Source organism: Cinclus cinclus, chromosome 16 (genome assembly GCF_963662255.1).
Source record: "Cinclus cinclus chromosome 16, bCinCin1.1, whole genome shotgun sequence".
Classification (NCBI taxonomy): Eukaryota; Metazoa; Chordata; class Aves; order Passeriformes; family Cinclidae; genus Cinclus; species Cinclus cinclus.
Genome location: NC_085061.1, coordinates 972,047 through 993,841, shown reverse-complemented (window position 1 = coordinate 993,841; position 21,795 = coordinate 972,047). Strand labels below are relative to the sequence as shown.

The 21,795-nt window shown below is 54.8% G+C and overlaps 1 protein-coding gene across 2 annotated transcripts; it reads right to left on the bottom strand.

The window, feature by feature from the left end:
- Nucleotides 1-115: 115 nt before the first annotated feature.
- ZDHHC4 (zinc finger DHHC-type palmitoyltransferase 4) lies at nt 116-7,242 on the bottom strand. 2 transcript variants are annotated; one of them, XM_062503987.1, is made up of 7 exons: nt 6,845-7,242; nt 6,485-6,615; nt 4,157-4,230; nt 2,853-3,031; nt 2,647-2,772; nt 1,651-1,895; nt 116-796 (listed from the first exon to the last, which is right to left on the bottom strand). In XM_062503987.1, the coding sequence occupies exons 1-7, from the start codon at nt 6,927-6,929 to the stop codon at nt 512-514; spliced, it is 1,125 nt and encodes a 374-aa protein (XP_062359971.1). In that variant the 5' UTR covers nt 6,930-7,242; the 3' UTR covers nt 116-511. The 2 variants fall into 2 exon arrangements, with proteins under 2 accessions (XP_062359971.1, XP_062359972.1); XM_062503988.1 differs by having other exon boundaries at nt 7,193-7,239.
- Nucleotides 7,243-21,795: the final 14,553 nt, after the last annotated feature.

Below are 21,795 nucleotides of genomic sequence, written 5' to 3'. Positions count from 1 at the left end.
TTTTCCAATTTCTCTTCTATGATACTCAAACAGAAGAATTCCTGGAAGGAGAGGAGAACAGGGACACTTTAATTTCCTTCCTGAAGTTAATGCTCCAAAGATGCAGTAGGACATAGTTTCTGCAGGTAAGATCCTGCCAGAAATCATTTTCTCAGCTAAATACACACAACCTGTTGTAGTCATTGTTAACAGTCATGGGTTAATTGTTTCCCAAAGAAAGATAATCACAAAAAGATGCCGCTCCCTCAAAATTCACAGGAGCTCTGTGTTAGCCCTTCCCAGAGGGAAAGATTCACTTTGGGAAGATGGACTAAGTCCCCATAATCAAGGGCCAGGACTGAGCTGGCCCTGAGTCTCTCTGAGGGAGGGAGCTCAAATGATGCTCTGCTGAATCACCAATATCTGAATTCTGCAGTAATCTTGTTCCAAAATCTGGCTGGGGCAGCTAAGCCCACTGCTGAACTAAAGTCTTAGAAAACATTTAAAAATGCCCAGAGAAACAATTATATCTTCATGTTTTCTTCTTCCTTTCCAACACTGTAGGAGGGTTAAAGATTTCTTTTAAATTCCTCCAGATCCCTTTAGAATAAATGTTTTTGTAGACGAGGGGTCTGTCATGAGGCTGCGAGGGGAGATGGGGGGAGCCCCCAAATCTTCGGGATTTGCACCATTCGTTGGTGGTTTGGTTGGTGAGGGCCAGATAGAGACTGAAGGAGGAATATCCCCCCAGGATGAGTGTGAGCAGGGTGACAAAACCCAGCATGAAGACAATCCTAGGGAAAGTCAAGAAAAGGTGCTGCAGAGAAAGAGAAAAGTAAGTTAAAATATGGGAGGGCTGAATCCCATGAGCACTGCACAACCCCAGCTGGAATGCACATCCATGTGCACGTGGGGCTGTATCTGCATTCTAGGGCGCTGTGTCCTGCTTTAAAACCTCCACAAAGGTACCTCAGGGGCTCTCAGCTGTTTCCTAAACTTTACTACATCAGCTAGTCATTGGAATGTAAATTCCTTCTCTATGAACCACATCTGATGACTGACAGATCCTGGAGACAGGCATCTGTAGGCTGGGAAGTGCTGTGAGAAAAATCCCCCATTTTTAAAGTATTCAGCAGTGGCAGTTTTCTAAATCCAGTTATATGTGTAAAACAGCTAAAATCCTGCAGCCTGTTCCAAACCATGCTGGGGGAACAGGACATCATTCCTGACAGCAAAGTGCAAGACTGAACGATTTACAGCATGGACTTGGAACACAAACCCTATGAGGAACAGCTGAGGGAGCTGGGGTTGTTTAGCCTGGAGAAAAGGAGACTCAAGGGTGACCTTATCACTCTCTACAACATCCTGAAAGGTGGTTGTGGTCAGCTGGGGTTGGTCTCTTTCTCCAGGCAGCAAATAACAGAATGAGAGGACACAGTCTCAAGCTGCGCCAAGGGAAATACAGGCTGGATATTAGGAAAAACTTTTTCACAGAAAAAGTGATCAAGGACTGGAATGGTCTGCCTGGGGAGGTGGTGGAATCACCATCCCTGGATGTGTTTAAAAAAAGACTGGATATGACACTGGGTGCCGTGGTTTAGTTGAGGTGTTAGGGCAAGGGTTGGACTTGATCTTGAAGGTCTCTTCCAACCTAGTGATTCTGTGACTGACCTGGACAAGGAAGGGAATCTCCACGGGGTGCTCCTGTCCCTGGGCATCCAGGTAGGTGCTGTGCATGATGTCGGAGAGCAGCAGCACCTGGATGAGGAAAGCAGCCGTGACAGCAGCCAGGGCCCCGGCTGTGGCAGTCAGGGACAGCAGGTACAGCAGGAACACGCCGGTGTTGGAGGCCCCAATGCAGTTGTTGACCCACACACAGTGGTGGTCAAAGCGATGCACACACGTCCTGCAGACACCTCGAGGAGGCAGGGGCAAAACAAGTGTCTTGGCACTTCATTTTTAAGTAAGCAGTTTGATCTTTTACATGTTTTTGGGTTTTTTTAAGCTATGTGGGAGTTGCAGTCAGGGTTTAGCTGGCAGCTTTTGAAGCAAATAAATTCAGTTGTGTATCCTAAGAAAAACAAGGTATTCTATTTGCTTTTATTCACTAAGACTACAGCTCCAAGACTGGTTTCTCTGACACTTCTGCCTGGCAAAGCATGTGAAAGGTTGAGATTGTACCTGCCACCTTTATTTTACATGATAAAACAAGAGGTGGTGGACTTCTCATCCCTGGCAGTGTTCCAGGACAGGGCTTGGAGCAGCCTGGGATAGTGGAAGGTGTCCCTGTCCCTGGCAGGGGGGTGACAGGGGGCTTTAAAGATCCCTCCCAGCCCAAACCATTCTGTGACTATGAAACAGAAAACCCTGATCTGATGTCCTGACAGGTGATAATTTCTCATTTAAATTCCAGCTGCTCACAAACTCAGCCATTCCTGACCCTGAATTATCCCTCAGAACTGGTAATTTCTGTGAGAAGAAACAGTACCCAACCAGCTCTATGGATAGGCAAATGCAGCTGTGACCTGGGACCCCAGGCAAACAAACACAGCCCTGTGAGCACTGAGCTGGTAACACAACAGCTGTAGTGGGAACTGCAGCTCCTGGGAGAGAATTCCTCTGGGAAGGTCTTACTGCCATGGTTATCAAGGGATTTCAGATCCTTACTGCAGTGCTTGGACCTGGCTGGCTTCTCCACAGTGCACGTGGGACACACGAGGCCTCTCTGAAACAACACCTCATCGTAGGCATAAACCTTAACCAGGGATGCAGCATTGGATTTTGTTACTGTACCTGCAAAAGAGACAAAAAGAACTAAAAAATGGGATTTATAGCTTTTTTTCTGTTTTCAAAGAGCACGAGCATGATCTTACCAGGATTGGCCCGGGAGCAGAGCAGGAAGCAGCCCAGGTTCCCAGCCAGCAGCAGGTAGGGCAGGAGCAGCAGGAGGAGGTGGAACTGCAGCTCCCAGCAGTACACAAACACTTCCCAGGTGTATTCCCCAAACACTGCAGCCTGCAGGGCTACGTGCAGGACCATAAACAAACAACTCCTGGAAAGGAAAGGGGACAGTCTATTTAATACTTAGCATCCTGATTAACGGGTCAAGTACACTCAGAGGTGATCAAAGACTTTCCCAATGCAAGGAGATGCCTCTTTTAGGTTTTCAGGCCAGCTTGGATTGCATATTAATAGTGTTTTCTCCATCCACTGGCTTCTCCTTCTCTTCTTCCCACATATACTCCTTTAAATACATCAGCTAAATTCCCTGCTTTATTCACATGTCCTTTGGATGCTTTTCCCTGTCAGTACAAAGTCTTATAATCACTTGCTGCTGACAAAATATGCCACAGCAATAGGCCACAAAACATTCTGCCAGAAGATATTTGCTACTCTGAAAGCAAAGAAAAAAACCCAAAAATAATCTTAAAAACTCTGCAGTAATATAACCAGCTGCTAGAAAATACGGGTGGCAGGAGATGGGCAGTGGTGAACACCAGTTCCAGAGTATGTGGGGAATCCCAGTGCCCCCAGCACCTGAGAGTGTCACCTGTCTCAGGCTGTGTTAGAGCAGAGCATCAGCACAACAGGCACAAAACCAGCCCAGAAATCACAGCTGCAGATTTCCAGCCCTGAAGTCACTGTCACACTGAGCTGCTGTTCCCAGAGAAAAGGTATTTAAATCATTCCTGAGGCACCAGAGTTTATAGACATACAAAATCCATCTGAATCCAGCAGGCTGAACACTGGCAGCTGTGCAGCTTCCTCCTCAGCCACCTGGACATCCAGGCTGCTGGACTGAGACTAATGGGATTTGAGAGAGGGGATGGAGACTGAGAGTCTGTCTGACTCCATCTGCAGCTGCCACGGAGGTTGTGGTAATTCCTGAGGGGATGCAGGATCCCACCAGTGTGACCAACATCTGTTACTGAGCCACATTATCCTCATTTGTCAGTATGTTCAAACATTTCAGGGTACCACCCTCTAAACAATGACCAAGGAAGGGAGAGAAAACAGCATGGCAAACCTCAGAGGGAATCTGTAATTCCTGACAGGCATCCCAAATGGAGACAGAATATCTAAGGATAATACTGAGAGCTCTGATGGTGGCAGGAGATCCCACCAATAAACAGAAATAGGAGTAAAAAACAATGCCAAAGGTATAAAAGTGCAATACCTTGTGTGGAAGAGCCTGTGCAGTGCCTGGTGTGTCACCCTCTGGAGCTGGGTGGGGATCACCAGTGACAACACCTGAGGGAAATGAAGCTCTGTGTTACCTGGCCATCACTGCTGCCTTGGGGAAAGCTCAAGATTTAAGCACAAGTCCCTCATCCCTCAGTTCTGGACCTGCACAGCCACAGCACCAGGGAAGAGGCTCCTTTTCAGGGGCATCTGAGCTTCTCACCACAGAACCAAAGGTGCCAGAGACCTTCAAGATCATAAAGTCCAACCATAACGCACAGAATACTGGAATCACTAAGGTTGGAAAAGCCCTTCAAGTTCCTTGAGTCCCACCTGTGCCAAATCCCCAGCCCAGAGCACTGAGTGCCACCTCCAGTCCTTCCTTGGACACATCCAAGGATGGGCGCTCCAAACCTCCCTGGGCAGTTCCAACACCTGACCCCCCTTTCTATGAAGAAAGAAGAGGCAGGAATGCTGCTGGGGTTTTCCACATGGGACTGAGATTCCAATATTCCTGCCCCCCCCCCCCCCCCGCCCCCCCCAGGCCCAAACAAACATATCTGGGTTAATGTGTGAAAGTTCTAAGAAGCTTAGGGTGGGTGTAGGATGGGGCTGGGTTAAGCAGGGGATAGAACTGAGCAATTCCCCAGCTACAATATGCTCCATCAGCCCATCTAACAGATCAAAGGGAGATAAGCAAAGGGATAAAGCCTGTGGCCTCCAGAAAGGAGAGAAAAAAAAATCCATGAGCCAGCCAAACCCAAAAAATCCAGTTTCTCCAGCTCCAGCTCTGATCCAGCCCGATGGCTCCATGTCTAATTGCCCTCTGAAGCACAGCTCGAGGTGCTGAAGAAGGAACCTGCCCGTGCTCATTGAGTGAAGCCCTCAGCCAGGGCTGTGCCTGTGGAACTGTGTGACTCTGAGCTCACAGATCTCTATAGCAACACGGCGCAGGAATGAGAGTGCCTGAGCTTATTTCTAGCTGACAGGGAAGGAAAATATGCAGTGAGAGTTTCTTGCCTCAAATGTGAAAGACCAGGAGGCAAAAAGCATATGTGGAGCTGAGAAGATGCTAAATATTTTGGTGTGAACTGGTATGTGTCAGTTCTGGGGACGAGTGTTTGTAAAAAGAAGGGTTTTTTTCAAGTGTGCTGTAAGAGGAAACACAACCCAGCAGAAAAGAACCTGCAGGAAACCTCAGCACACTGCAGGCTAATGCCAAGTGCCCTCAGCTGCTCCTCCATGGCCCCTCACTACCCTCATGTCCATCCTTTGGACACTCTCTAAGAGCTTCAGACCCTTCTGATATTCTGGGGTTTGTTTTGTATTGTACTGGTCCTTATCTTATAATAATTTATCTTACATTGTGACCTTGCACTTAGCGTTGTCTGTATTTATATCCCAGGTAAAATATTGATTACATTCACATGTATTTATTTCCCAGGCACAAGTATTGATTAGATTCGTCCAGACAGCGGCTTCATACTATAGCAGTAATTTAATTGCTGCTGTTCAAACACTTCATAGCAGCAGCTATTAAGATATGGGGAAAAAATCAATTTCTCTGCACAGTGTGTCTATAAACCAAAAGAAAGTATAACACCAGTAATAAAAAAAAGTCTGTCTGAACTCCTGTGAACAGCATTAAATATAATTTACAATTTAAGTGATAATTCCCTCATCCTTTGCCTTCCAGGAATATTACAGCTTTTTTTTTTTTTTTTCATTCAGACACAGCCCAACAGACAGAAAAATGAACTGATGCTTTTCCAATCCCCTGTTTTTACAATAAAATGCCAATTCTTAATCCTCTTTTAAAGCTCTTCATTCCTGCCTCTTTCTTAGTGAACAAGAGCCTGCAGCATTAGTACACACATTAAAGAGCTTCCCCTAAAATATCTGCCACCACTTAAAATTCTCTTCTTATTTTAATCCTCAAGCCTCCCCCACCTTTTTCCTCTCTTTGACAGCAGCCAATACTACAAAACTGCAAATTCCTGGGGCCTGATTCTTATTTTTTTTGAAAGTTCTGTTGTGGCATTACTAAGCAAATTCAGGCATGGTCAGAAGCTCCAGCCTTCACCCCAGACAGGCACAGGAGCTGGGGGATGCAAATGATTTCTATTACCAGCTTGGGCAGGATTTAATAATGAAATACCACTCTAACCACACACGCAGCTTTTTGCTTTTTTTTTTTTTTTTTTTTGAGAACAAATATAGCAGTTGCACTAATTTCAGCACATCAAAGCAGGGCAGATTAGCAGACCGGGAGTTGACCATTCCCCTGGAAGTTCATTCTCTACCTGGAAGCCCAGTGCTTTACCTGGCTTGCCCTGTTGACACTCCTGGTGAGGAAACTCTCCTTCCTTCCCAAGCAGAGGCAGAGCAGGGCAGTGACAGCGAGCACGAGGCACAGGTAAATCAGGAAGAGCGTCAGGAAGTCCATGGCGAGCCCTGGAACGGAACAGGAGCAGCTCTTGGTCCCTGCAGCAAATCCTGCCATTCCCTGAGCTCAGGGATGGAGCAGCCCCAGCCCATCAGGGCCCCTCCAGCAGCATCCAGCACTGAGGGCAATGTTTTACAGATCTCTGTGAGAGCCAAGGCAGAAACACAGAACCCCAAAACCCTTTAGGCTGGAAAAACCCTCCAAACCCACCGAGTCCAAGCTGTGCCCGATGCCCACCTTGTCCCCAGCCCGGTGAGTGCCTCATCCAGACACTCCTTGGGCACCTCCAGGGATGGGCACTCCAAACCTCCCTGGCCACCATTTCCAGGAAGGACTTTTCCCTAAAATCCCACCTAAACCTCCCCTGGGCCACCCTGAGGCCGTTCCCTCTCCTCCTGTCCCTGTTCCCTGAGATAAGATCCTAAATCCCGGCTGTCCCCTCCTGTCAGGGAGCTGTGCAGAGCCAGATCCCCCCTGCTCCCCCTTTTCTCCAGGCTGAACCCCTTCCCCAGCTCCCTCAGGAATTCTCCAGCCCTTTCCCAGCTCCATTCCTTTCCCTGGACGCATTCCAACCCCGGGGATCACCGGGGGACAGCTCCCGGAGGAGCCGCGGCCCTGCGGAAGCGGCGCCGCTCGGGCCTGCCCGGCCTGTACCGCCCTCCCTGCCCGGCCTGTACCGCCCTGCTCTGCCCAGTCTGTACCGCCCTGCCCAGCCTGTACCGCCCTCCCTGCCCAGTCTGTACCGCCCTCCCTGCCCGGCCTGTACCGCCCTCCCTGCCCGGTCTGCACCGCCCTGCCCTGCCCGCACCGCCCTGCCCGGTCTGTACCGCCCTGCCCGGTCTGCACCGCCCTGCCCGGTCTGTACCGCCCTGCCCGGTCTGTACCGCCCTGCTCGGTCTGTACCGCCCTGCCCGGTCTGTACCGCCCTGCTCGGTCTGTACCTCCCTGCCCGGTCTGTACCGCCCTGCCCGGTCTGTACCGCCCTGCCCTGCCCTGCTCTGCCCTGCCCGCACCGCCCTGCCCAGTCTGCACCGCCCTGCCCGGTCTGTACCGCCCTGCCCTGCCCGGTCTGTACCGCCCTGCCCTGCCCGGTCTGCACCGCCCTGCCCGGTCTGTACCGCCCTGCCCTGCCCGGTCTGTACCGCCCTGCTCGGTCTGTACCGCCCTGCCCGGCCCTGCCCTGCCCGGAGCTTCCAGCGCCCTCCGGCGCCGCGGCGGAAGCGGGCCCGGCGGGGAACAGGCCACAGCCACAGCCCCGAGGAGCGACAAAGCCCTAAAAACATCGGTGGAATCGGTCCGGGAATGCCGGAGCGGCCGCGCTCTCCCGGCTCGTTACCGTGTGAGCCCCCCTGCACCGCTCCCGTCATCCCAGAGCATCGCCACCCACCGCCCTTGCCCAGCCTTAGGAATCGCCAGAAATTCCTCTGGTGCTGCCGCCTTTGGCGAAGTCTCTAAAGCAGAATTCTTGTGCCTTCCCAGAGCTCTGTGCAGGATATTCCCGTGTAACCTCGTCCCACCCTGTGCCAGGTGATGGGGGCTCGCTGCCGCACCTGGCGGCTCGCACCTGGGGCCGGGATGCGGTGGGAGCACGCAGGATGCAGTGAAGTCTCTAAAGCGGAATTCTTGTGCCTTCCCAGAGCTCTGTGCAGGATATTCCCTTGTAACCTCGTCCCACCGTGTCCTAGGTGAGGGACGCACCCGGCGGCTCGCACCTGGGGCCGGGATGCGGTGGGAGCGCGCAGGATGCAGCGCTGTGCCCGTCCCTCTGTGCTGTCTGACAACTGAAACCGCCCGCCAGGGGCCGATTGGGTTACGGTGCCTGCCTGGAATTTGCCAGAGAAACTCGTCGCGTCACCGATCCAAAGGCTCCCAAACTGCTGGGATGGTTTTGCCAGCTCTGGGTCCCTCTGTGCCGCTGGCTGGAGCTCGGACAGCACAGGTAAGTGTTCCAGGGATGCTCCAGGGGATTCGGCCAAAGAAGAGATGAATCGTCTTGGTGGGAGGCAGGAGAGGAGCTTGAGTTTCAGGAAGAGTCTCTTTTTTTTCCTTGGTGAGCCCAGTGCACCCACTTGGGCCTCCAGTGCACCGAACAGGACATGAGAGGGAGAAATGTGGCCAGAATATTCCTGGGGCACAGCTGTCTTGGAGTGCAGCCCAAGACACTTGGATCCTGATGGGGGATGGAGGGAAAAAGCCATTTCCCCCCATCCTACTGAGACAGCAGAATTTCTGCAGGTACAGAAATAGCTTGGCTTGGGTCACTGGATGTCACCTGGCAAGCCTGGTGGCACAGGAAGGGCTGGGGGTGGGCACTCTGGGGGGTTTATTTGTTGGGGGGGACAGGCAGGGTCTGTGTGACACGGTCAGGGGGCACAGCCAGGACAGGATCTGCAGCGAGGGCCACCACGCTGGGACTGGCACCAGCACTGCCCAGGAACTCGCCCACTCTCGGTGCCCTTACAGGCTGTGCTCAAGGACAACCAGCCAGCAAATACCTGGAGAGAGGCTGAGACTCAGAGGGATGAAGATCATTCAGTCCAAGCACTGTGAAAATCACTTAGAAGGTCTCATCTGGTCAAAGCCTGGCAGAAAGTCTTACTGGAAACCACCTCCATTCACTTGGGATCCCAGAACTCAGTTCTTTCAAGGATTAAAATTCACTGTCAGTGTTTGAAGTGCTCAAGTCAGTTAAAAATGGACGGAAAGAAGCAATTACCTCATTGGCTGAATAAAAACAAAACCAAAAGGGAATTAATTGCAGTTTTGATGGTTTGGGCAGGGAATAGTGACGGAAATGCATGAGTTTGTAGGAGTTGTGTGTGTGTCAGTGTCATCATGGGAGGACAGATGCACCCAAACCCGGGGATTGCTGCTCAGAAGGAGATTTGTGCAGGAGAGCCTGCCAGAAGGGAGCTGGAGAGTACACGGGGAGCAGGAAGAGGAGGAACAAGTGGGTTTCAATCCCCTGAAGCAGTGACATGACCCAAGTAGGATGAAGACCCTCCTCTGCATCATGCTCATCCTCAGGCTGTGCAGAACAGGTCCCCACAGCTCTCCTTGCTGAGGCTGTGCCCAGCCCCGTGCCAGCTGTCCCGGAGAGCTTTTCCCACCCCATCCATCACCGCCGGCAGCGCTGCCCGTGCCGGAGCCCAGGGGAGGTCGGATCACTGCGTGGCCCATGGAGAGATGCAGACGCCCCTCCCGCTGGTGCCACGGCAGGACGTGTAATTCCCTAAAACCTCTTAGCGTGCTAAGCTCTGGGATCCCTCAGTGCCGAGGAAGCCAAGGAGAAAATCAGAAATAGCAGCTTAAAGGACAGTCTGTGCCAGCACGGGCGGCTCTGTGGCCAAACACTCGGCTGCTCCCCGCTGCAAGGACACCCCACACAGAGCAGCCTGGCTGGGGACAGCTCTCCTGGTGACACCCAAAATTCCTCGACCCCCAAATCCCTGCAGTAAACCACACACAGACTATACTCCCAAAATCTCGGTGTCTCACCCCCACCTGCGTGTGAGGTCCCGGCACGCCCAGGTGCCCCTAGATCTGTCGCTGCTGTTCCACACAGCGCTGTCGCTTCAGATTTGCCCTGTGGGTAAAGGATTTCCCTCCACGGGCACTAATCTGTTTTCCCTCCTTCCAGCTCCTAATTCCCCCCAGATCTGCAGGCTCAGGTCAGCCCCAGGCTCAGCCAGGACGAGCACGGCAATTAGTCTGCCCGCACTCCTCTGTGCGATGGAAATAAAGTTAATTAGAAAAGGAAAAGGCCAGAAAGACCTTAGTGCGCGTCTGGCACTGAGCTGGAGCAGCTGGAAGAACGCGGGGCTCCCGTGAAAAGGCCGGGAAGGGGCAGCCACTCCCGGCCCGCTCTGTCCCGGTGCCACGGCAGCAGTTTCACCCACCCCGGCCCGGTCCCCAACCCCGGGGGCTGCAGCGAGGACGGGGGAGCCGGGAAGATGCTCCCAGGAGCCCTGCGGGTACACGGGAAGCACTTTCAGGGATGATGGAGGAGAGTCAAGAAAGCTTCGAGCCCTTGGTGGGACGAACCTGCCGCCGGTGAGAGCCCCCGGCTCGCCTGGATGGCCGCGGACTTCTGTAAGTGCTGCAGCCGAGGGGCGGAGAGGTGGAAGGGGGTGCAGCTCCCCGCTGATCTGCCGGGATTTTCTCTGGAGCACAGCCCAGAGCAGCAGCACTGGGACCATCCCAGCGCTTACTGGGCTCCTGCTGAAGCTGTCAGAACTTGTGCTCAGCTGCCCCGGGGATGGGGTTTGGTCACAGATGGGTATGGATCCTGCTGCTGCCAGGCTTGCCCCCAGCTTCACCCTCAGCTCTTCCCCTCTGAGTCTCATCATCTCTGTAATTAATAATTAAGGTTATTTGCCCAGGTAAAATTGTCTGAGTTTCATTTTTGTAAGTGCTTAATGTGTGTTCAGTGACACAGATGGAATAAACACGGGGGTAAAAAGCATCTTCACAGACAGCTGAGATCAAACACAGGGGGAAAACCATGTGTGAATTATTTTAGTGAGGGTCAGCGGACGATGCAGGAACTTACACATCAGGGAAGCACGGAATGGGAGGGTTGGGAGGGACCACAGTGAGGTCACCTGGACAGCACAGCATGGAAAGGGCATCTGAGTGCACTGTGCACATCAGCTGGCCGGGTTTACCTTGGGCAAAGATAGCTCCTGCAAATGTTCAGGGCTGATGTGCCCGATGTCTCCTTGAGCATCCATGGAGCCAGTCCAAACCCTTCACGTGACCCACAGACAAGTCCTGCTGAAAACCATCACCCTGCCATTTCGGGATGCTGCCATCAGGACAACTCATGCATGGGACTGAGAGGGCACAAAGAAATGATCCTGGGAGAGCTGAGAGGATCTGGCAAATCCTAATGAATTTACAGTAATTTTGTAGTTGCAAACAGCTAAAATATTGAGTGTTGAGGAGAGCTGGTTAAAATCAGGCTGGTTTAAGTCCTTGGATCATCTGTTCATTAATGTAATATGTCAGAGAAATAGCTAATCATTTTGATAGACAAATAAATACAAGAAGATGTCTAAATGGGGCTCCTGGGGGTAGATGGGTGCCACAGGTGAGACCAGGGCTGTGCCAGGTCACTTTTGAGTGCCACATGTAGCCCCAACCTTCCCAGCCAACGTGGCCTACTCAGTGGCGCCGCCAGCAGCCAAAGACAGAGTGAAAGCTGCTATTTTAAAGAAATCTAGAGGAAATGCGGGTTCTTGGGGCTTTTCTTCCCACGGTGAGGGGGACGCAGCACACACTGTTACCCCCCACCCCACGGGCTCCACACGGCATCCACAGGAGTGACCCCTAAGGATGGAAAAGCCATCACGACTCCTCTCTTTCCCTCCTTCTTTTCCAGTCGCAGCCATGCCGGCAACCAACCGGGGCTGGCCCGAGTCCTTCGGGTTCCGGATAAGCGGCTCGGGGCCGTGCTACATCCTATGGGTGCAGGAGGGCAGCAGCGCGGCGCTGGCGGGGCTGCGCCCGGGGGACGAAGTGCTGGAGATCGAGGGACAGCCCGTGTCCTCCCTGGGCTGCGAGGCGCTGCTGGGGCTGGCCCGGCGCTGCGACAACGTCCCCCCGAGCATCGGAGTGGTGTCCCGGCTGCAGCACGCCAGCATCCCACCGGGACCCCGGGGATGCTTCGGCTTCGAGCTGGCGAGCGAGAGCCCCCCGCGCGTGGCCAGCGTGAGCCCCGAGTCGCCAGCCGCGGCCTGCGGGCTGGAGCCGGGGGATTACGTGCTGGAGGTGGACGGGACGCCGGTGCTGCTGCCGGAGGCGGCGGCGGCGCTGGTGGGGTCGTGCCGCGGGCGGTCCCTGCGCCTGGCGCTGCTGCGGCCGCAGCGCGGGGACGTGGCCGGGGACCCCAGAGCCGGCACCGCGAGCCGGGACAGGAAGCAAAAAGCGCAGGAATTCAGCAGGAAGGTGAGGTCGAGGTGTGGGATAAGGGGGAGCGCTGAGCGGGTTGGAGGTTCTCACCTCCGGTGTTGGCGCAGGGATGGGGAATGCACCCGGGGCTGGGGTGCGGATTTGGGGCACGAACACCCGAGAGAAGGTCATTAGTTGTAAATTGATCAACTATTCCGGAAAGTTACAACACGCAGCAAAATCTACGTGCAGCATCTTCTGTCAGGACAGTTTTGTCAAAAGAGCGGATGGGTGCTGCAAAGGGCTTGGAGGTTCCCTGGGGATCACCCGAGTTCTTATTCCCTTGTACTACAAGAGCGTGGAGAAACCCACAGGGCAGATCCTGCTCTGCTGCGTGCCTGGATGTCCCTTCAAAGTCTGAGCCTGCCACCCCGCAGACATTTTAGTTCTTATTTTGTTGCAAAGGGGAAAACATCAATGCGATTGCATCTTCATTGTGCTCCTGAAAGCTTCCTAGTGGGTATTTTACCAAACGCTTCGCCTTGTGCTAATTATAAATTTGATCACAGTTGTTTTTTTCAATCTTTCTAATTTCCATTTCAAAGTAGCCTTTTAAAATGCTGTTATGAAAATAACCACGCTGGTAGGGCTTTTTTTTTTTTTTTTTTTTTTTTTTTTTGATCCCAAGGTAATAAAGGAACAAGACATCCATAAAGAGATTTGTGGGTATCAGGCGAATCCCCTCAGTCAGCTTCTCTATTAATGATTCACAAATACCCACTGAGGTGGGGAAACAGATACCTGCTGATTGCGGGAGATTAATGAGGAGGGGCGGTTGTTCCATGCCGCCTCCACCTCTGAAGTCACATTAAGCCAACTAAAAGATTCTTGGATGATCACAGGAGAGAGCGTTTGTTGTGGTGCTCTGAGCACCCCCATCAGCACCTCTGTCCCCTCCCTCCCCATCCCAAGAAAGCCACCCAGGACAGCCCTGCCCAGCCTGGGCAGAAGCAGGAATGCAGAGCCCACGTGTTCCTGGAGCACAGCTCAGCTAGCAGATGCCTCTCCAGAGGGAATTCACAGCGCAGATGTTTTAAGTGGCTTCAGTTTCTATATGATGCACAAAATACTAAACCCGGGGGGTGTTTTACCCCCTCCTTTTCCCGGGACCCCAGCTCTTCTCGGTGCTACTGGTGCTGTGATCACCCGGGTGCTGCTGCCCGTCCCCTGCGAGGCTGGAAGGTCGGAGGGTGCTGCTGGTTTGTATTTCACACCTGCACTGCCCGAGGCTCACCTTTTCCCAGCCTCCTCCGTTTGGTAGAGCCCCAGGTTGAGCCACCTGCCTGGCAGACAGGTGTGGTGTCCCTGTCAGTGGTACTTGGGCAGGGCTGGAGCTGGGCTGTGCCGCTGTCCCAGCATCCCGGGGGCATCACTGGGAAGCCAGGGAGGTGCTCACGGTCTCCGTTCCGGGGCAATGCCTTCTCTTGTCCCCTGTGTGCTCAGGGACACATCCCTGGAGGTGTCCAAGGGGTGGCTGGGTGTGGCACTCAGTGCTCTGGGCTTGGTGAGAAGGTAGGGATGGGGCATAGGTGGGACTCGAGGATTTGGGAGGTCTCTTCCACCAAAATGATTCTGTGATTCTGTGATTCCTACTCACCAAGCCCTGCAATCCCAGCTCAGGCAAAAATTTCACAGCAGCCCTCTGGGATCCATCCCACCAGGAACACCACAGTCTGCCAGTCCTGTGCTGGACCTGTGAGGACTGTGTTCATGAGCCAGCCCAGGGGACACTGCTGCTGTGGCTGTCCCAGATTTGGTAACCTTGAAGTACTGCCACTGCCGAGAGCCCCTGCAGTGCCTGTGCAGAGCCAGCAGCACCGGGGGGCTCTGCTGGGGTCTTGGTGCCAGTGTTGACCTCCCTGGGGAGCTGCCAGGTGGGACAACACCTGGAAGAAATGGCTCTTCCCCTTCCCCAGGCAGGTGATGCCTCTGGGCTCCCCGGCAATGCCACCACAGGGGTGCACACAGAGCCTTGCACACACCCCCAGTGCCCCAGGGGAGGGTGAGGGGCTCCTCTCCCCTTCCTGCACTTCAACCCTGAAGTTAAACCTGCTGGCAGCACAAAAGCATCACCTTTCAGGAAAACCCAACATGCACAGGTACAGAGAGCTGGTCACAGGGAGTTCCTGCATCCCACTGGACATGTCCAAAGTGAGGAACCAGCTCCCACTGCCCAAGGACAAGGGGCAGCCCTTGTAATGGTAATTAGCTAATTACTCTGCTTGTCGCAGATGGAGGGGATGGGACAGTGACTGGGAGCTGTCAGTGCTGTTTCCAGGGCTGGCACTCACCTCGATGTTCTGTTTCCCCATTCCCAGCAGTTTTCTGGTGCTAAGGGCAGGATGGAGCTGCCCAGAGGGAGCAGGGAGTGATGCACAAAACTTAAATAGCTCAGAAAACCCATTGCAGCATCCTCTGCCAGACAGATTACAGACTGATGCCATCCCAGCTGTGACCCAGCAGAGACTGGGAGTTTGGGGTCACACCTCTGTTCTGGTGGAATGTTTGGAGCAGCAGTTCCAGGGCTGTGTGTGATAGCAGAGCAGTGTTGTGTGATGGGCTGATGTCTCAAAGTGTCCCTCTCCTCCCTGCCTGGTCCCCTCCACCTTGGCTGAGCAGGGAGTGGGACACATTTTCCGTGTGGCAGTGCCCCTGCCCACGGTTCCACGCTCTCCTGCTCAGTGCCCCTCTCCTGTCCTCCCCTCCCCTCCCGTCCCCACCCTGCAGGTGGATGCCATCCTCGGGGACCAGCCGGAGCTGAAGGAGAAGGTGTTCACCGTGCTGAAGCAGTACGCAGCCGAGAGGAGGGTGGAGTGCCTGGCCTATGCCCTGTGCATGGTGCTCACCCAGGAGTCCCACCAGCACCTGATCGACAGCATCAGGTACGAGGGGCCCCTCCACACAGCCCTGGGGCCATCAAGCCAGGAATGGCCACCTCCACACTGCCCTGGGGCCATCAAGCCAGGAATGGCCACCTCCACACTGCCCTGGGGCCATCAGACTTCAGCTTCCTGTGCCTGCTGCTGCCGGGGGAGCAGGGCTGAGCAGGGCAGGTTGGGAGGGTCCTGCGGGAAGGGGTTGGGAGGATCCTGCAGGGAAGATGCCAACCAGCTTTCCAACCCTGGTGGCATCTTAGCTCAGCACCCCCTGTGCCCTCTTGCCCAGGGTGGGTGGCCTGCACCCCCCTCACTGCACCAGGGGATGTGGCTCCCATTCCTGGCCCTGATTTGGAATGGAGATGGGATTAGCTACAGAGCCACTGGAGATTCTCCCAAAGCCTGGCTAGAAAACAATCTGAGTTCTGCAGGGTGAGAGTTGGTGCTGGCCAGCGCTGCCAGCGGCTCTGGCACTGGGGGGCTGAGGGGTCTCTGCTGGGGCCATGGGCTGCCCGGGGTGCCAGGGAGTGGCCACTCATCCCGGGATGCCCTGCCAATGCTCTGCTGGGGCTCAGGGTCCCCGGCACCTCTGGAGCCCCTGTGCCACCGGGGTGCTGCCAGTGTGGCCGATCTGCTGGGCTGGAGCTGGGGCTGGAGCTGGGGCTGGAGCTGGGGCTGGAGCTGTGCTGGCACAGGGACACGTGGTGGGATTACAGCCAGGCTGAGACGATGGCCATTAGGGAATCAGGTCTCCATCTGGCCTCACTCCGGGCCCAGCTTTCCAATTCCTGCTTTAATCAGAGGAATTGCAAGATATTACAGTTTCCATAACAACGTCCCCGTGCGGGGTCTCGCCGCCACCCGGCCGTGGGGAGGGTGGGGGCAGTGGGCCGGGGGTCCTGGCCATGCAGTGTTCCCCTGCTGTGCTGTCACTGCCTGTGGGTCCCCCAGAGCTCTGCACACCTGGGGACAACAGGCACAGACCCCTGCAGAGCCAGGCTGCAGAGGGGACTGTCAGCTGCCCGCAGTCACCTTGTCCAGGTGCCCATGTCCAGCCTGTCCTGTCTCCACTGAGCAGTCTGGAGGGACCCGATCTGCCAGCAGCTGGGGCTGGGGGAATGGCACTGAGCCAGGCCTGAACCATCACCCCAAACTAAATAAAAAAATAAGCCCCCACCACTCACAATTCAGAAAAATTCTTTCCCTTGGCAAGATCCATGAAAATACCTCAAATGCCTCGGATATCTCCTTTGTCATCATCCCTAGGGAATTATACAGGATTACTTCCCCCCACAGAGGGGATTTGAATAAGTGTCCAAATCTTCTTCTGGACCCAAGCCCCTCTGTGGGGGGCACAGCGGGTTCCCCCCAGGATGTCCCCATGGCAGCAATCCCTGTGTCAGTGAGGAGAGTGTGACTGGACCCGTGGAGCTTGCCCCATGCCCAGCCTGTATTGCCAGAGGCAGCACCACATTAACCCCAAAACAGGGTCAAAGCCCCTGACTGCCCCCTGCCCCCGTGTGAAAGGTTAACGTCAGGGCTGGGGCAAGAGGCGCCGTGGATCTGGCAGCTAATCGGGGTTTAATGGAAATGAAATATTTAGCTCAGGGAAAAGATTTACCGTCTAATCCTAATGAAATCATGGAAATAAATAAAAAAGGTGCTTTGGAGACCTTTTCCAGGTTTTCCTGCTGTGGGTGCTGGGGCAGTGCCAGGCGTGCTGCAGTGCCTGATCCCAGCTGCTGATCCCGGGGTCTCTCTGATGGCTTCACTGCCAAGCAAGAGTTGTCCCATCTTTTATTCTCATGAAGGTGATGAGCAGCTCCCAGGAGCTCTGGATTCAGGGTGCTGTGAATTCCCTGGGTGATTCCAGCTGGTTCAGTCTGTCACTGACTGAGGAAGGGTGTGAGATCTGTGCCTGGGAAGGGCTGCGGTGGGGGGGGGTTCATGCAGGGGGTGTCTGGGTTCTGGCACTGGCTCTGGGGTGGGTGCAGTGTGGGGGTGCTGCTGTGGCCATTGTGCTGTCGTGGGGCACAGGGCAGCCACCCTGGGCAGGAGAACCCATCAGACCTGATCCTGTCCTGTGGGATCACCCCAGGGAGGACTTGGGACCTTGGGAATACCCATGGGGCATCCCTGTGAGACTGTGCCCAGTTCTCCAGGGCCTGTTTGCACCTCAGATGGGAACACCCCGGTGATCTCGTCCAGGCTGCTCGCCCTGAGGAGCCTGGAGGAGAAGAGCCCTCGGAGGGCTGGGATGAGCCGTTTCTCCCCAGGGTGGCAGTGCCGTCAGCCAGGGGATGGGATGGGATGGGATGGGATGGGATGGGATGGGATGGGATGGGATGGGATGGGATGGGATGGGATGGGATGGGATGGGATGGGATGGGATGGGATGGGATGGGATGGGATGGATGCCGGGGTGATCCCAACAAGGGTCCCCGCTGCTGTTCTTTGCTCCGGGCAGGGAGCTGGGCCCTGATATGGGCACACGGTGGTGGCAGGCTGTGTGTGCCCCTGTGTCCCCCGTCACACCAGTACGTCCCAGTCTCCCACTGACCCTCGCGCTGGCCTGATTGGATCTTCCCTCTGCAGCAGCTGTATTTATTTTTGTGCTGTTGCCGGCTGTCCTCTGCTGTCCCCTCCCCTGCTGTCCCCTCCCTGGGCTCCCCCCGGGCTTTACTGTGCTCTCTGCAAAGTGCTGCGGCTCAGCGTAACCCCAGACCCCCGACTCAGCACACGGATCCACCGGGGGCTGCAGCCACCTCTCCTCCGTCCTCGAGCTGAGCTTTTCCACTATTGGATTTCTTTCCTCCCCCCACCCTTTCTTTTTATCTCAAATGGATTTCATCCCATTTGCCCAGAATTAAGCTCCTGCAGATTTTAATTTGCTGACATTTTTTTCATCTGCTTGGTTGTGGATAGCGGGGATGATGCACGTGCTGTGCCGGGTCCTCCCTGCTCCCATCCCTCCCCATATGGCTGATGTGTGCGGGCAAGGTGCTCAGCTGTAGTTCTGCCCAAGGATGCTGAAATCCGGCTGCCGGGGGGAAGATGAGCTGTCTCGGGTGAGTAATGAGCGCACCTTTCCTGGGAGCGAGGGAAACGGGTTAAAATCAGGTTAATTCCGGAACGTGGCAGCCCCTGACACTGCGAAAACAAGGTGTGCTGGAAGTTAATTAACTCTTAGCATCCGTATTGCCTCGGAGCTGCTCCCCTCGCGGACTCCGCCAGGAGGGGGAGGCTCTAATTTGGGTAATTCCATCACCTGCGACACAGGAGCGGGTACCGCGGGCTTTGTCCCCTCTGCTCCCCGTGCCTGTGCCGGGGCTGGCTGTGCCTGTGCTCGGGCTGGGTTATTTTGGGCCGGCCGCGGTCTCAGGGGGTCACATCCCTTGGTGCTGCTCTGATTTCCGAGCTGTTTTCAAACCAGGGCAGAGATGCGGTTTCAGAGATGCGGCGCCGGCTCCTCAGCCGGTGTTCTGCAGAGCTGCCGCCAGCACCCCCAGTCCATCCCTGGGCTCTGGGGGCAGGAGTCACCCTCGGAGCCGAGCGGGACACGGGGGACGCTCCTCGGTGTCACCCAGGCTGTGGCACTCGCTCACCCCCACGTCCCGTGTCCCTTCGCATCGTGTGTTTTCTCGGTGTTGCCGTGCCAGGGGTGCACCAGCCCCTGGCAGCACCGTTGAGGTTAAAAACATCTGTTTGCTGTAGAATTGAAGGGAAAATTCAGATCCCTTCTGACCCGCAGTGCTGGGAATAACAACTGGCTCTGCTGGTCACACAGCCACTGTCCTGTTACCCTGGACAGGGATGGGGACGTGTGTGCTCCAGCCCCTCGCCCAGGCTGCATCCTTAGGGGAAAACTCGCTTTGTTAGCACTGTGAGATGCTGTCTTGGGTCTCCCGTACGTCGTGTTGTGCTTCAGGGCTGCGGGTAGGACAGTTTGGGACACTCTGTTCTTCACTGCTCTGCTTTCTCTCCGTTTGCCCCCCGGGAAAAGCCGAAGGGGGAGCTGGGCTGGGCTGGGCTGGGCTGAGCCCGCTCCCATCGCAGCCACCTCCTGAAATCGCCTGCCCATCGGCGGCTCCCTAATTAGGGGAGAAATTCCACCAAGCCCGTGTTAATAACGCTCCCAACACAATCTATTTGTCTCAGCTTGTTTTTCGTGGCAATAAAACTGCTTGGCGTGTTCCCGTATTAAACTGCTCCAGCCATCTGTGACCGGCCCTGGATCAGAAATTTCATTCCAGCCATTAGGATTTATATATTATGGATTGTGCTGCTTCCCTGCTTATCAGTGCCCTCCCTGTACTCACTTCCCCAAGGCTGGGGGAGCTTCCCAGCTCTTTTGGATGTGGATGGAGCATGAGAGACTCCCCGAGTCCCTGATGCTGACGTGGACACTCTCCTCCTGCCCACAGTCCTGACATTTCCACTGGAAAACCACCTGGATCACAGGATGGCAATAGAGGAAAAGCTGCTCTTGTTTGCTTCCATTAAGAAAAAAAAATCCGTAAACTGATGGCCCAGCATATGCTCAACTGCTCAAAAAAAAAAAAAAAAAAAAAAGGGAATTAGGGCAGCAGGGAACAAAATGTGTCGCCAGTGAGACAATTGGGAGTGAGTTCCTTTTTTATTGGTGGAGTTCAAATAGGTCATGACCAAAATGCCTCTGTGTGAAATCTCCTGATAGGAGATTAAATTCCTTTGGCAAATCAAACTCCGGCTGGGATGCAGATGGGATCGGCCTGGACTGCCTGCACCTTCCCGGAGTCACAACTTTTATTTTGGGAAGTGCTTACTTAGGAGGAATTTTCCAGTGTCTTAAAGAAAATAGGAAAAGCAGAGTGAAGTTGCAGGAAAAGCCTTTCTGGGGGGTTTCTTTGAAGTTCTCTGTCTCCCCTTAGCTGTGGGACTGCCTATCCCTGCCAGGGCAAGGACAAAGCCACCAGCTCGTGGTGCACAGCGTGGTTTGGGCACAGGACATTGGATTTGGGAGGGCTGAGGGCACCCTGCGGTTCTGATGGGGAAGGGGCTCCCCGGCCACGATCTGCTGTGGGGGGACTCTTTGATAAATCGTTACTGGAGCTGGAGCAGGGGTGTGTCAGGAGAGGGTGACTCTCTCCAAAAGCTGTTTGGGGCTGTCCCCGGGGATGAGCTGGGTGGCCGGGGAAGGAGCTCGGCCACCGCAGCCCAGCCTGTCTGCGTTCCTGGGTGGAAAAGCACCTTCATTCCTGGTAACTGGTGACAATGGTCCCATCTGCAAAACATCTGCAGCCAGATGAGGGATTGTGGAGCCTCCCAGCACGGGGAGAACGGGAGTGGAGTCACAGCTGCGCATCCCCCGGGGCTGTGGGAGCTGCTGGGGCTGTGACCCTGTCCCACACACACAGGTAGATGAGGTTTGAGAATGTGGGGTTCATCAGCAGAAAGCAGAACTCCTGTTCTGGGGGTAGATAAAGCCTGCAAGTGTTTTGTCTCCCAAATTTTAGCACAGTTTTTCAGGACCCGTAGTGGTTTCCACAGCGCAGTTCAGACATAATCCAAGTGTAGCTCAGTGTTTTAATCCACCCTGGGACGTGTTTTTCTGCACAACCCACAGACTCAAGGTCAAGTCTTCGCCGGTTGTTTTGGGGCTAAACCATACATTTTTCATGTCTCCTTCCTTTGCTGCTACCTGGAGATTGTCTGTGATGTTGGCAGCTCTGGGAAGCTTCACATCCTCTTCATCAGGGGCCAGTGATGTGCTTAAATAAGGCCGTAGATTAAAGAAGGGTTTTGTCTTTTATTGCTACTGAAAAGCGCGGCTGTGTTACCCCGGGGGTAAAGGATGGGGAAAGGATGCTCCATGCGGGGTTTGGGCCCATGACTGATCCCGGTCCTGATCCTGGTGCAGCCTGGCAGCTCCACCTCCCCACCCAAAACCCGCACCCCTGCTGCCTTTTGCCTTTAAGGTTTCTCACCCTTTACTGCAGCCCGTAATTTTCAACACAAGCACTTTAGAAGTCAACTAATTAGCACCAGGCAGGCATCCCCCCCGGAGTTCGAGCCGTGCCCTCCTTTCTGTTACGAGATCCTTCCAGCTGGAAATTACAGCGCCGGCAGTTTTTAGGGGAAGAGGGAGGGTTGGTGGCTGCCAGCCGGGGCAGAGCCGGGCAGCGAGGGCACAGGTGGCACTGGAGCTGTCGGCCGATGCCGAAGCTGCACCTGGGGCTGAGCCCGGTGCAGGTGCCGGCGCTCGGGCCGGTCTGGCCGCGGTCCCCGGGCACGGCGGGGCTGCGGCACCGGCGGCGCTCGGGCTGTCGTGGGCGTGAGCCGAGCCCGGGGCTCAGCTGCATGAGGATCTGAAGCATCTCC

Coding starts and splice junctions, on each gene's coding strand:
- ZDHHC4 (XM_062503987.1), bottom strand. CDS start 6,929: ATGGTGGCCAGGGAGGTTTGGAGTGCCCATCCCTGGAGGTGCCCAAGG. Junction 3,032..4,156: donor CACAGGCTCTTCCACACAAG/GTATTGCACTTT, acceptor TTTCCTTTCCAG/GAGTTGTTTGTTTATGGTCC. Junction 1,896..2,646: donor AGCCAGGTCCAAGCACTGCA/GTAAGGATCTGA, acceptor TGCCTCCTCGAG/GTGTCTGCAGGACGTGTGTG.